The sequence below is a fragment of the Saccostrea cucullata genome, unplaced genomic scaffold (assembly GCF_032062105.1).
Source record: "Saccostrea cucullata isolate Sc308-1 unplaced genomic scaffold, CSIRO_AGI_Scuc_v1 ctg7640, whole genome shotgun sequence".
Taxonomy (NCBI): domain Eukaryota; kingdom Metazoa; phylum Mollusca; class Bivalvia; order Ostreida; family Ostreidae; genus Saccostrea; species Saccostrea cuccullata.
This window is the reverse complement of record NW_026939843.1, coordinates 45,562-61,425: the sequence shown is the minus strand read 5'-3', so window position 1 is coordinate 61,425 and position 15,864 is coordinate 45,562. Positions and strand designations below refer to the sequence as shown.

General features: G+C 31.3%; 1 protein-coding gene and 1 long non-coding RNA gene across 2 annotated transcripts; both read right to left on the bottom strand.

Annotated features, from left to right (window-relative positions):
• Positions 1-569: 569 nt before the first annotated feature.
• On the bottom strand, positions 570-3,327 carry LOC134254111 (uncharacterized). Its single transcript, XM_062736663.1, has 3 exons — positions 3,107-3,327; positions 1,152-2,454; positions 570-626 (listed from the first exon to the last, which is right to left on the bottom strand). The coding sequence occupies exons 1-3, from the start codon at positions 3,325-3,327 to the stop codon at positions 570-572; spliced, it is 1,581 nt and encodes a 526-aa protein (XP_062592647.1).
• A 10,008-nt stretch (positions 3,328-13,335) lies between these two features.
• LOC134254115 (uncharacterized) lies at positions 13,336-15,094 on the bottom strand. The gene is made up of 3 exons (XR_009989259.1): positions 15,012-15,094; positions 14,682-14,810; positions 13,336-13,826 (listed from the first exon to the last, which is right to left on the bottom strand). It is a non-coding gene; the product is annotated as an uncharacterized LOC134254115 (long non-coding RNA).
• Between the last annotated feature and the right edge of the window lie 770 nt (positions 15,095-15,864).

The window sequence follows — 15,864 nt, the reverse complement described above, 5'->3', positions numbered from 1 at the left end:
AAAGTTGTGTGAGAAAGAGGAGGAATATTCAATACACTCAAGAGCATGGATACCTTTTTCTCCCCTATGCCTGCATGTAGCATTCCTACAAAAACAAATACTTGTGTAAGTAATATGACAGTAAATTACATATTTACTTTTATCCTTTTACCAGATAATATGGTGAAAATTATACAGGTCTATAATAGAGATCTCATACACACCTAAAGCAAGCTTTGTGTTTACATCAAATGCTCTGCTGGTATGGTCATCCAATTGCGAGTGTCTCTTTCCACTTGGAACAGAAGTCACTTTGTTGCACTTTTTACAATTTATTCGCAGTAATGAACCAAGGCCATATCTCACTTCACCACAAATATCAGTTAATTTCAAGGGATGTCTACAAAAGTTACAGCCCTCAATGAGTTTGTTCACAACATATCCTAATTCTATTACACGTCTTCCTGTGAACCATTCTATCTGTTTATCACTTTTACTACTATCATCATCAACAAAGATGAATTCAGTGTCTACTTCATCTTTTCTCTGTGCACAGTCATGCTCATCCAGATAGTATGGTACATGCAATCCTACAAGCTCGTCCACGTCGTTTGCTTCTTGTTGTGAGTGAGACACACTGACATCGTCTGTTCAAAATATATTTATATAGTAAGAAAATATGTCCTAAATGTGTTGTAAATTTATTAAATCAAATATAGCATATGTATTTCTTCAAATAAACATGTGTATAATGAGTGATCTAACTGGTGTGCTTGTGATACAGTCTTGTTCTGGGAAGAATCGCCAGAATACGATTCATTATTTCATATATACATATAATAAAGATTTTTTACCTTTGTCAACTTCTTTATTTCTCTGCTTGTTTTCATCTAAAACATTTGTCTTCCTTAGCATTTCATTAGAAATAAATTTTCCATTTCTACCGCGATTTTTTCGCGGTGTCCCCATTGTAAACAAATTACAAATTTATCTCCAATTGCAAAAGAGCGCAAAAAGGGACATAATCAAATATAATTTTTGAAACCGATTTCGGTAAAAATCCGGATTGTTTTATTGGAACTCTTTATAACGAGGAGATACAAAAAAAATTACTTGAGGAACGTGTCGTCAGACCTTAAAGTAAAATAAGAGGCAGTACCTGCTTGATATACCAATTTTGACTGTCTACCCTTAGGCTTGTGTTCTGTATTTGCATACACAACCATGGCGTCACATCCAATGTATTTAAGACTTCCTGCCATTACAATTATCTTTCTATCCATCGATTCAATGTTTGTAATACATTTTTGGCTGACAACGTCTATTTTACAATCGGTCTTTATCTCTAATGCCAAACACATATCAGTAAAACTTTCCCTATACTTTGAGGGTATTGGCACGTGATGTCGTTTCCATGCAATGGACTTCACAACATCCGCGACTTGATCCCGGAAATGTAAAACAGCCTTACATTTGCCTTTAACCCTCAGTGCACAAAGTTTGGAGTTTGTCAAAGAAACAACATTGTTTTTCTGTGAAAGGGCTTTCATGGCATCCGTTCTTGTCTTTAACAGATGTCTAAATAAACAGGGTCTGTATAGATCCACCACTTCAAACATTTGGCTCCTGGAGAGAATTATTTCAACCTCCTTCCTAACAGTTTCAATGTGATCCACGACACATACAATCCTAACTGCGAACTTCTCTGGGACGTATTCAATTTTCACCAAACCATCAAACCTGCTCTCTGTTTGTCTAAACATAGAACCATACTCCTTTGGACTTATTGAGCCCTCAAAATCACCTTGGATATCAATGTCCTTAACAATTATTGTTGTTTCAAGAAGATTCTCAGATTTATTCAAATCAGTTTCTGTGAATGCAAATAACTTGACTGTATCAGCTGTTGAAGTGTCAATATAACACTGGGCATTTGAAGCCTTAATCTTTTGACAAAGAATCCTTTTGGTGCTTGGGAGTCCAGTCAGATATCGTTGTTCAGGGGACAAGCTACAAACAAGTCTCTCTTTGATGCCATAGCGTTCGTTCGAGATAATCGTACAGGCGGAATGCAAAGCCTCTTCATTTCCGAACAAACGAATTTCATTTCCTGCCAAATTTAATGTTATTTTTATATTTCTCACTTGTTTTGTAATTTCTTTCTCGATGTCAGAATTCATCAGAAGAAAAGCTTCGGAACATGATAACTTGATATTTTTCTGCATTTCTTGAGATAAGTCGGCACGTAAGAATTTTTCGATTTCCATGATTGCTCTTTCGACAAACTCACGTTCGCCGACAACATAGACCCTTCTAGAGTCTTGATCATATTTGATGCGAATCCTTTGTAAACTTTCCAGTCGTTCTGAGATGTGGGAATAATCATGAGACACAAGAGTTACTGAACTAACAGAAATGTTATTAATAAAGTGTTCAAAACATCCTTCTACGTCTCTTTTCCAGTTTAATATGTCTCTATAAAATAAAGACCGATTTGATAGATCTTGGCTAAAAACATCTGTGTTGATTCCTAATTAATTTTAAATAATGATTTTATATCCAAACCTATAATGTATCTTTCATTTTAGGATAAAGTTTATTCAGGGTTTGAGATGACAGCATAAAATACTAATTCAATCATGCCATAAAAAAAGTAAATTGATCATTATCCTCATATAAATATTACACCAGCAGGATAAGGACAATTAAAGTATACAGAGTCATTGATCTAGTTTTTGGAAAGTGTTTAATATAAAAAAAATCTGTAAGTACATTGTACACACGTTAATAAATGCATTTTATTGCATCATTTTTTTTTTCGAGTAAACATCATCTTTAAACTCTAACCCATTCAACAAAATTAATACAACGTAGGAAATATACTAACTGATTTTTCTCAAATATAGTATTTTATCATTATAAAAGAATGTAAGCTAAAAGACTTTTATTCATTTTAAACAACACAATTATGATGAAATGGATAAAATTGTTCTGATTCCTTTTGCACATGAACATTTTTAAACCAAACAGTTTCTACAAGACAAGAATTATTGATGCTGTTAGGATAGATCATTTTGAGCACTTATACTAAAGGTTTTCAATTTAACTTATCTGAGTACGGGTGTACCTGCTGGGATCAGTACATCGTATGTACAGTTCAGTGTCAGAAGAGTCTGGCCACTCCACACAGGCGTAAAACACACGTAGCTCCCTCTCCAGCCCCGCCCTCGCCCACTCACACGACAGAAGAAACTCAAGCTTTAAACTTTCGATTTCCAACGAGATACATCTTGAGGAAAACTGAAGTGGGAATTCACCTGATACTCGGATTGAACCGAATCCATTCATGACAAATACCTTAAAAATCTTTCTTTCTTTCTTTTTTGTTGTTGGTTAGTCGGTTTTGTTTCGATTTCAACAATATCAGTTTATAAATAGAAGATTTGTCTAACCCGGAAGATAAATCATTGTTACACACAAGTAGATAACACTATTGCTATATCTTATCAAGTTTGTATTGGCGGATCACATATCGCAGCGCTATTCAAATATCGTCTATTTTGTTCTTAAGCCTGATATTATTCCATGAATCCCATTATACTTTTAATGTACATACTTATTCGTTTTTTTTTTTTACTTTTTTAACGTCAAGATCTCTCCCGTGAAATACATTTATAATCACAATATGAATACATACTGTATGTACTACAAACAATGTTAAATAAATGAACGTACATTTTTCAATTTATTCAGATTAATTTAATGGGCATTTATCGTTCATATGTTTGAGTTCTTGCCAGCATATGTATAAAATATGAGGTCGAGAAATAGGTATACAATGTCATGTAGTTTAATGTTCTGCCAAAACTCACATCATTTAATCAGAGCCAAATATTGCTTTCTGTTTGGGTTAGGAGAATGACAACTGTTCGGCATCATTATTCGTAAAAATAACATTATCTTTATTAAACTAGTGTAAAGCATTCATTGTGCTGGCTGTCATGATTTAATTATGTACAAACTCTAAAACTTTCTACTATTCAAATGAAACAAAATGACGTTCGTTCGCTTTTCATTTGTGTAAGCGTTCGCGTTTCATCCGTGTAAATGACACAAGCAGGTTTGTTGTTTACCGTTTAGTATTTCGTAAAAAAGTGTAATATTTTGTGTAAACTGCGCACCGTGTCGTGCAAACTGTTTAGAGATCATGCGAAAAGCAAGTGCGATGTGCGACTTTTGAAGAAGAGCGGTGTGAAAACTGATGTAGAATCATATGAATATACATATAGTTTTTGATTGATTAAAGATATCAAACGCACTGTTTGTAACAGATACGAATATTTATTCAAATTGAAGCGTATTTAATCGAATATTCTATAGATACGGGGTTCATAAAAAAAGTTCTTTTTGAAAGTAGTCTTCTCTGATTTTAATGCACATTTGTCACCGTTCTGCCCATGTGCAAATCCTGTGATTCAGGCGATCATGTGCCATGCTCTGAGGAGTTCTGTTCCTAGAACCTAGAAGATTTTTCCGAGTCTTGTTTTTTCACCATGCAAACTGTAAATGTATTATATTTGGCGTGTACGATATTTGGCGGAAATTCAATTTTCAACAAGTTAGCGTAGATTTGATTTAGCTCTCTCTGAATTTGCTACTTTTAAAAGTTAAAATACAAGATGTTTGGCGTTGTACTTGAATCAGCGGACTCTGCTTTCTGCCAAAATCGCTAAATAGAATGCATCGCTAAATGTAATACGTTGACAGTATTAATTTTAATGACAAGAACAGACCATTTGTCAGAAATGGCAAGATCTTAGAAATAGGATGAGTGGATAAGGATTGTATTTAATAGAATGAGAATGGCTACCATCATAACCCAAGTCCTCTATCTTTGACAGAGTCAATCATTTTTTGCCACTTACATATTGACATAATTTTCACATTGTGACATCACAAACATGGATCAAAAAATATGCTCTTTATAAAATATGTGTATGACAATATGTGTGCCAAATTTCATTCTGATCTGACTCGTAGTCTTTTTGTAGACACTCGTAAGCTTTAAAAACTTTTTCTTTTGTTCAAAAAGTAAGTTATAAACAACATGTTCAAAGAATCTTTTTCAAATAGCAATTCATTTAAAAACTATAATCTTATTCTTGTTTTTTTCTAGTCAACTCGATGAATTAAGATAAAATAAATTCATATTTTAAATTTCATCAAGATTGCAGCACTTTTCAATTGCGTAAATATATCTAGTGTTTATGTGTGAAAGCCTATTATGATCTATTGATTGCATGCCCTAATACCAGAAAGATTCATTTAAACACTTGCATTATTCTTGTGAAAAAACTTCGGCCATAATCGTTGAACAGTAAGGGATAGGATTTTTATACTTCACATATGTAATCCTTGTGAGAAGGCCAGGGATGGGGTAAATTACTTTAAAAAGTAATTAATTAAAAAATTACAATTTCTTTGACTTTTTCTTCAATTAAATTACAATTAAATTACAGACTTTCTAAGACACTTAATCAATTAAATAACAACTTCTTAACAAAAGTAATTAATCAAATTACAAATTACATTTTAAATTTTTTGAAATTTTTTAGAATCATATGAATATACAGAACAGGGATCATACACTTGTATATAAGGGCAGCCTTTGCACAAATAATACAAGAAATAATATGGTAGTAGGCATTGTGTATATTTGTGGTTTAGATCATAACTTTTACTCACAAAACAAGTAAAGAAATATTCAAGATCAATTTGATGCAATTTCCTCCACACAAAACCTTTATGTACACAAATTGCATCGGTAATGATATTTAATTAATAGGGTTTTTTAATAGAGTAAAATAAGTCGCAACTATAACCCCTAACGCGCGGTATTCAATTTGTCGGTACGGCCAGGTGTGTTATAGGTCCGAAGACATCCAAAAATATGAATTCAATACCTAATTAGACCTATTGAATAATGGAGGTGCAAAATTTAGAAAAAAAATCAAATTCTATGTTATGATTTGAAAGAAACTACATGATATTTATAAAATAAACTGTCTTCTGTATAATTGAAGGGCTAAGGATATGTTTTGCAATAAAATAAAAGACAGTAAAATGGGGAGTTCGTGGTGACAATACATTATGCATGTGTATTATAATTGAATATAATTATTAAAAAAAGGGAAATTACATGGTATTTTTTCAGTGTAATTAATTAAATTACAATTACAAGTAATTGAAAAAATGTTCAATTACAAATTATATCCAATTACTTCAAAAATGTAATTAATTACAGTCAATTACAATTACTCTTTCAATTACCCCATCCCTGGAGAAGACCCTTTATTAGATACCAAACCTTGATCATAACTTTAAAAGGGTTAGGGCTAGAGCATTCACACTTTACATATTTCATCCTTGTGATAAGACCTTTCTTTGGGTACCACCAAATCTGACCCTTTGACTTTGACCTTGGACTCAAAATGGTTACCTTGACCATAACTTTTGAAGGGTTAGGGCTAGGGTTTCCATATTTCACATATGTATTTTGTGGCAAGATCTTTCATTAGATACCAATAATCTTGACCTTTTGATCTTGGAGATTTCCGTTTTTATGAATAAACTTTAACCTTGACCATAGCTTTTTGAACGCTAAGGGCTAGTGATATCATGATTCAAATATGTAATCCTTGTTACAAGATCTTTCATTTGATATCAAGAATTACGACCCTTTGACCTTGACCTTGGATTTAGAACTACTTTTTAAAATTGGTAACCTTGGCCATAACTTTGAAGGGTTAGGGCTATGGCTTCCATACTTCACATATGTATTCTTTGTGGCAAGTCCTTTCACTTGATACAAATTGCCTTGTCCTTGGAGATTTCCGTACTTGTGATTAAAGTTTGACCTTGACCTATTTTCATATTTTTTCACAATTGTTTTTCCAGTGAGAATGCCCTACTTTGGATACCAATATATTAATTTTGCATATAAGAAAAGTTAAATCTTGCCTATGTTGCCATACGGGGGCATCAGTGTTGCACAAACACATCTTGTTTCTTTTTATTTTTACTGCAACTGCTTTCCAATCAATGCAGACTATCCGGTTTGTTTTACAGAGAGAGATAATTCAAAAAGAAATGAATTTAAGGTACACAGATGAAACACACCCTTTAAGCTTGGTTTGATGGTGGCTTATAGGTCCTTAATGGTGGTTTAAAGGTTGTCTTTAAGTCACCATTAAGCACCTTTAAGTAACATTTACACCACCATTAAGTTAACATTAAGCCATCTCAAAGTCCTTAATGGGTGCTTAAATGTAGCTTAATGGTGGCTTACAGGTCCTTAATGGTAGCTTTTAGACCACCATTAAGTCACCATTAAGCTACCATTAAGCTAGACTTACAGGTGCTTAATGTCCAAACTCCATTAAGCTACCATTAAGCTACCATTAAGCCACCATTAAGCCACCATTACGCAGTCGATATTACTGTTTTTATGGATGAAAAATTATTATATTAGTAATTTGTCATCACAAATTATAAATGTCAAGTTCACACATATCTTGATTTGGTAAAAATAAGGAAAAGAACGAAATTCAAAATAAAAAAAAAACTCCACAGACGGGCGCGAACTCATGACCCTTACCTTAGATTAGATGGCAGCCACCTTAACCATTTGGCTAACACCGCTCTTGGTATCAGAGGGAAAATATTTGATATTTATTTTGCACAAAGTTTGTTTTGGACCAGTAAAAGTATTTATTTTGTTGAACGTCTCGAAAGTCTTGAATTTATTTATTAATCAAAGTATACAATGTTTTATTTATGGATCTTTTTTAAAAGGCTTATACCACATTAATATTTTTAATACTTTCTAATAATTCTAATATTTCTAATGAGTTCGGCTTTTAAATTGTAATGACTTCTTCGCCCGTTATTCGAAGATTTATACATGTAACATTAAATCATGATTGAAATTAAATGAATTATAGATAAAACACAACAAATCTATCATCGGGAAAGACAGATGAATTTTGTTTTAAATAATAAAATAAATATGGATATTAACGATTTTTGTGTCTATGATTTAGGCCTAGTGACAATCCTCGTTTACGAGTTCCCTGATTATGTTTACAAAAACGTTTTTGGAATATCATATTCAGTTAAAATTCTTTTTGTATCACAATGGGTATCAAAATAATTGTCCTTTTACAATGAATCATAATTTTTAATTTGTTATATGCTTGCGTTAAATTTAAATTTTGTAAAAATAATTGATCATCAGTGTACATTGTGTATGTATAGTTTCCTGTTAGTTGACCGGGGACGGTGGAAAAAATGATCCAAGTAATTACAGACCAATATCAATCTTACCGACTTTATCAAAAATTTTTGAAAAACATGTTGCTAATCAAGTACGTGAATTCACCAGAGCTTTTGACCTCATAACAAACTCACAGAGTGGCTTTAGGGAATTCCATTCTTGCCAAACGGCACTAACCAAACTTACTGACAGCTGGTTGCAAGCAATGGATCAAGGGAATCTCACTGGCATAGCATTTCTAGATTTCAGTAAAGCATTTGATTTAGTCAGTCATGATCTCTTAATTGAGAAATTGAGGCACTATAACTTTGATTCACTTAGAATTAAATGGTTTCAGTCTTATTTAAATGAAAGAACCCAAAGTGTTAAAATTGGTGCATGTTCTTCTGATATCTTACCTATCACAGCAGGGGTGCCCCAGGGATCTATTTTAGGTCCACTGCTATTCTTATTGTACATAAATGACCTCCCCCTATGTGTTAATCACTGTAATATTGATATGTTTGCAGATGATGCAACTCTGCATTTATCTGATAACAATGTACATAATATTGAAACATTTTTGAATTATGATTTATGCGAAATTGAAAACTGGTGTTTACAGAACCAAATGATTCTGAACACGAACAAATCAAAATCTATGCTTATGTGTACACAACAAAAAAGGTCAAAATTAGATATTCCAGAACTTAATACAGAAATTTCTGGAGAAAAGCTTGAAAATGTTAATGTTGAAAAACTCTTAGGTGTCTATATAGATCAAAATCTTCATTATAATTATCATGTAGATTCAGTTTGTAAATCCTTAACATGCAAGTTATTCACACTCCGTAAAATTAAGAAATTTCTTCCATTAAATACCAGAATACTTTTTTATAATGCATATATTTTGCCTTCAATAAACTATTGTCTTACAATATGGGGCAATGCATCTAAAACTAGCATTGAAAGAATTCATAAACTTCAGAAACGGGCTGCTAGAATTATTCTTGATGCAGCACCCGACGAACAATCAAAACCATTGTTTGAAAAACTGGGATGGCTAAATGTATTTGAATTAGTCACACTACATAAGTGTATTTTATTGTACAAAACTTTTTATGGTATGAGCCCCGAAAATCTCCAGGACCTTTTTGTTTTTCATAGCAATGATTCCTATTCCTTACGTTCAGAACTAAATTATAATCTTCGTTTACCAAAACATAGAACAATTTTATTTACAAATTCTATTCAATATTCAGGTGTAAATTTATGGAATAACCTACCATTACATATAAAATTATCACCAACCTTACCTATTTTTAGACGAAATGTAGAAAAAATTATAATTAGCCAACGTATGTAAATAAATGTTTGAATATGTCCTTTGTACAAGATGTTTGACTATTACTATTGTTTAAGACAATGTCTCTTGAACAATTAATATTGACTTCCTTATCAATTTTGAATCTATATCTCATTTAGATGTACATTACATTATGCACTAACGAACTCTACATGTTTTATCTTTGATTGTATCATTTTATGTAATATGTTGTTTGAAATTAGAAGGCCCCGGGGAAGAATAGTACCTGGTACTAATCGGGTTACCTTTTCTAAATAAAGCATTATTATTATTACTATTATTATTATTATTATTATTATTATAAACCTAATTAGGGTTTATTGTCTATCCAGCCGGTATACTGTACACTGTTAATCTTAAACCGTTTCCCAATGTGTATAAATCTGGTCGGATGTCATGTTTAATCTGATGGGCTGTTCTTCTGAAAATAAATTATGAAATAACACTTATTGAAGACCGACTAGATTTTGACAGATATTTACCGCTGCATAATATAAGAAAAAATAAAGAAAATTAATTCAAATTTTTCATGATGTAAAAGTCAAACTTTAAAAACTAAACATTTTTATACCTGTGGCCCCAGCCCGTCCTTCCCCCTCCAAAAAAGGAGATTTTTTTCACGAGAATATGACTTTATATTCCTGGGAATTCTGTAGCGGAATATGTTGCTTTTAACACATGAAATGAAAATGCCATCACTTTAAAAAAAGTAATATATATTTTGTGTTCAAGGATAAAGATAATTTTAAGAACAAATTAATTTTCGGTAGTGAGAAATTAAGATATTTCACAGGAGGTTTTCCCCAGCGTGTAATAACATAATTATTTTTTTAAACAAAAATCATATACATGCACAAATCAAAAAAACAACATATGTAATAATTATTTATTTTAAAAAAATCATATGCGGTTATAAGATAAAACATCTTTTTTATTGATACTGTAAATGATTAAAAAAAATATTAGAATCCGGGAACAAGCCCTTGTTAGCTAACTTTATTCTCAGTGCCAGAAATTTTGCATGTTGACAGAAACGTTATATAAAAATGACGCTCGAGTCAAAATTATAGATCACAAAAATATAATTTGCGTAAATGAAAATGAAATAAGTTAAAAAGTTAGATCAAAGATTCGATATAAGATGCGTAAAAGTTTAATGAGGTTTGACTATTAAGTCACCATTAAGCTCGGCTTAAAGGTGGCTTAATGGTACCTTAATGGAGTTTGGACATTAAGCACCTGTAAGTTGCAGCTTAATGGTGGCTTAACGGTGGCTTAATGGAGTTAAATTCTTTAAGCACCTTTAAGTCACCATTAAGCTACCATTAAGTGATTGCTTAAAGGTGGTCTTTCGTCTTGTGGTAGAAAATAACCAAAGAATGTTACGGGCAAAATTTTATATTCAGGAATAAATATTTCATTTTTCTTTCACAAAGTAATATGGAAGCAGGATATATACACATGTAAAGTTAGCCAAAGTAGTTTCGGCTGCTTATTGCAAGTGAACTTCACATTCTATTGATGCAGTTATGAAAAGAATTTTTATCCAAACAGAGTTAGTTATTTTACAGAAATTAAATGATATATGAATTGAATGAAAATACAGGGAATCACAGTCTAAGTTAGTCTGGTGTGTCACGGATAGGTTTTTGTTAAACAATTAATTAATTTTTTTTGTATTTTAAATTATAATCAATGCGGATCCTTTTTGAGTGTTTAAGTTTGAAATACTGTATATTGATGTATTATAATATTGAAAGAGATTGACCAATCAAAATCTAAAAAAATAAGATAGATTAAAATTCTGGCAACACGGTTCTGCAATCGGCTTCTTCTCCCGCCCACAGTCTTGGAGGACGTATGTTTTTTTTTTAAAATGTATTTTTTTTTATTTTATCAAGTATTGGATGAATAAAATTGTTGTTTGTTTATCTTCAAAGAGAAAAAAAACGTCGGTTGTAATTCTTGGTCGATCAATTGTGCGTCGTTTTCACGAATTCCTGAAACATAATGATGACATAAGATGTTTTGCAAATCTTCATCTTGTACTAAATATATTTAACGGTGTGCAGTAGTGTTTATATGTTCTTATATGTTCTATACTTAGATATTGTATAACATCTACTTGGAAAGAAGTAGCGGCAGCCGGGTTTTCCTTGAAATGGTAATTGTGCTTTAAATAGAATTAATTCGTGCTCCTTTTATCATGCTTTTCTATTTGAACAAAGACTGACTGTATTGTATGCAGTTTCTGTGAATACTGAGGAGACACTGGGCTGATTATTTTTGGGGGGTTTTCCATCTACAATACACAACGAACTGATTGCATGGTGTAGATAAAACTTTTTCAGTTGGTAATGAACTGATCGTTTGTTATGTAATTTCTCTATACTTGTATATGCGGAGAACTGATAGTTGTGTAATTTCCCTATATAAGCAAAGGCAATGAAATTGTTTTTTATTCATATCTTCTGTAAGATTTGAAACTATTTGAATAAAACTTGAAATGATTCTTGATTTCTGCTTCCAAAGTACTAAATTGTCAATACATACCCTGAAAGAAAGATTTTTTTGTTCTTAAAAGTTTTCAGTCCCTGGGGCAAATCCTGTTACTCCTAGAAAAGGGAAGTTAAGGCTGGGTCTAGACAGACTGTCAAAATGTATTACAAGTATATCCAGTCAACAAAATTATACTCCCTCTTGCCTCTGCAATTCTGCATTAGGCATCAATATTATATTTGACATTTTAACTCAGTGAAATATATTATATTTAATATTCTAGTCAAATAAATACAATGCATAAAACACCTGTGCATTGAAACAAATACAGATTTATCCCGAAAAAAAGAAAATCCAACTCATAAAAAACACTATGCATTCTCTGAATCACTGATGAATTCTAATGGGGAAAACATTCAGACACGAAGTGGTGTGTAGAATTGTATTTTTTTGTACTTTAAAAAGATATAGTAATAAACTATGATAAAAGAAACGAGTTTCTTTTTTCAAGCACGTTTTCTTTTGATTATGCTGAAAATTTAAGTTTAAATAAGTCTCCATTGTCCATATAAATCTTTTTTTTTCGCCGGTCCCTTATTTATGGAGTAATACATGTAGCAGGGAAGACGGACGTCTTGCAAATAAAATAACAATATAATAAACAAATAAAAGTTGAATAGTTTCTGTCTTTTCATCCTTTTTCTTAAAGTAATGTACTAAAAGGTTCATGGTCAACAAAGCTGTAAAGGAAGCAGTTTCAGATTTAACAGAAGCAGTAAATAAAATTTTATGTCTTATAATGATTAAAAACTTCCGAGAGCAACACGTGTTAAATGTATCTTGGTTGTGTTGAGTTTGAAATAAAAAAATATTCACACTTTTCACAAATTTTTAAACGGTCCTTTTATTTTAAAAACATATAAGCATTCCAGTTGTGGTAATCAGATGTATGTATGTTTAAAATTGACTAAATTGAAATTTAAATGTGAGGACTGTGTAATACAACTTAGATGAACTATATACGAGTAAATAAAGATTACATAAAAAACTTTGAAAAATAATGGAAGATAAAATTGACAAAATATAGACTTCAATTAAATCCAGATAAGATTAAATAAAATAAAACAATAAGTAAAGAAATATGTAATTAAATATATACAATTATTTAAATCACATTGGTAATAGTTCTTGATAGAAGATAGGATACAGATTGAAAGTACACTGGTTTTATTCACGCATGGTCTAAAATAAAATTTTACATCACTGATCAAGCAGAACTTATCCAATTCTTTAACACGCATGGTCTAGAATTAAATGTTGCATCACTGATCAAGTGGCACTCATTCATTTCTTTTTCACGCATGGTCTAGAATAATGTTCCATCACTCAACAAGTAGTACTCGTTAATTTTTTTCACGCACGGTATAGAATAAAATGTTGCATCACTGATCAAGTAGTACTCATTAACTTTTTTCATGCACGGTTTAGAGTAAAATGTTGCATCACTGATCAAGAAGTGCTGATCCATTTTTATCACGCATGACATATGATAAATTATTGCAACAATTGTATCATTGATCCATTGTTACTCATCCATATGCTTTTCACGCACGGTCTAGGATAAAACTTTGCATCCAATCATTGACTTAGTAGTGCTCAGAGGTACAGCTTTAAATAAAAGGATATTTTGACAGACTTTTTAACAAAATTTAATTTTAAAATCAAAAATGTTGAAACTTTCAAACAAACAAGACAGATGATACAAACAATTTTTTTCTGTGTAGGAGGCTACATGTAAGTATCATGTCACAAGTTTAGAAAAGTGGATTAGTCTTAAAAGAAATTTCTCCTAAGAACTGGAAATTGAAATTTACTTGTAAAATATTACTAATATTTCAATAAAAAAAACAAATATGGACAAATTACACCCAGTAAAGGTTTACAGGTGAAAACAAATTTTAGAATATGTTAGATTGGTGCTAAAAATATAAACATTAGAAAAATATACCAAGCCAGGTGAATTTTATTAGGAAAAGCAAAATAGTATAAATCACCTTATATCATATGGGCTGATTTTTACCATTTTGCATTTCCTCATAAAATTCATCTGGCTTGGTATATTATTCAAAAGTTCATTTTACACATTTAGCATCAAGATAAAATATTCTGAAATTCATTTACATCTGTAAACCTTTACTGAGTGTGTTTTATCAATTTGTATAATTTTATTGAAATATTAGTAATATTTACCAAGTCTATTTCATTTTCCATTTTTAAGGAGAAAAAATTCTAAGAATTATCCACTTTTCTAAACTTGTGACATGATATTAAGTCTCCTCAAAAGATAGAATTTGTTTGTATCATCTGTCCTTAATAGAATTCAATAACATTAGATATGTTGGACGTGTTTTCCGTATAGATTTGTAAATGAACAATTATTTAAAGGTATAACAATAGCATTTAAGAAGTTGAATATTTCAAACGAAGAGGACATAATAAAATTTAATAAGGTCAAGAACAAACCTAATACAGAAGAACATGTCGATTAAAGGCCTAGTCAGCACTACTGAGATGTGTCTCTGGGTCGCTAAAGTACAACTCTGTATGTCTGGTAGATGTACCTCAATTTTAAACGGTTGAATTTCATCAAAGCTGAAAGTAAATATGATGACTGATATTACATACATGTTTTACCAGATGGAGGTCAGGATTCTATACAATATGAAATTTCAGCGAAGAAGAAAGTCAACGACCCTTGGCGAAAATAAATATATATGAAACAACTCCTCGTAAATTCAACCAATTTAACATTAAACATTAGTTAAAAAGGAACAAAAAAGGTTTATAAAATACCTGACATATTTCTATGCCCTGGTCCCTGGTAGAATAAGGCAAATGAACAAGTCTGTCTCTCACGATTTCCTAGATTTAAACATAGAATTATTTTCAAAAAGCTGAGGCGGGAAAAATTTTTGTACGAAGAATTTAAGTATTTTTTGCTTGATGTTTCTTGATGTCATATATTGACCTAATATTTGTACATGCATTTCTAAATGGGTTCAGGATTCTATACAATATGTTATTTCAGCGGAAAAGAGAGAAAAAGACCCTTCGCAAAAATGGGTATGTTTGGAACAACTCTTCGAAAACTTAACCAATTAAACATTAGTAAAATGGTAAAAGAAACAGGTTTATAAAATACATGATATGTTTCTATGTCCTGTTCCCTGGTAGAATAAGGCAAACAAACAAGTCTGTCTCTCACTAATTCCTAGATTTCAGGAAGAAGAAAATCTGCAAGCAACTTTCATTTGCTAGATCTTTACCTAAAAGTATTTTTGTATGGTAAAGGGGTTTGATTATTTTTTAATCAAATTTCAATTAAGTTTTTCATCATTTTCATTTTTCTATTATGAATATATAATTATGATACAATGGATGACTCATTTATTTGATACATATTTCAAAAAAAAAAACCTTAGACACTATTCTCACTTCACTGAAACTTTACGTTGCTCACCATTAATTTTTCTCAAAGAAATCCTATAAACAAAAGTTATGTCGTAAAATTACCTCTTAATCTGTTGTTTGATATCATAAAAAGCTAGACTGTTCAAATACCCTGTAAATGTCATCTTTCTGATAAATCATTGTGGATACATTTTGAATAGTGATTGTGTAGTTCCGCTGGATATTAAATAGATAA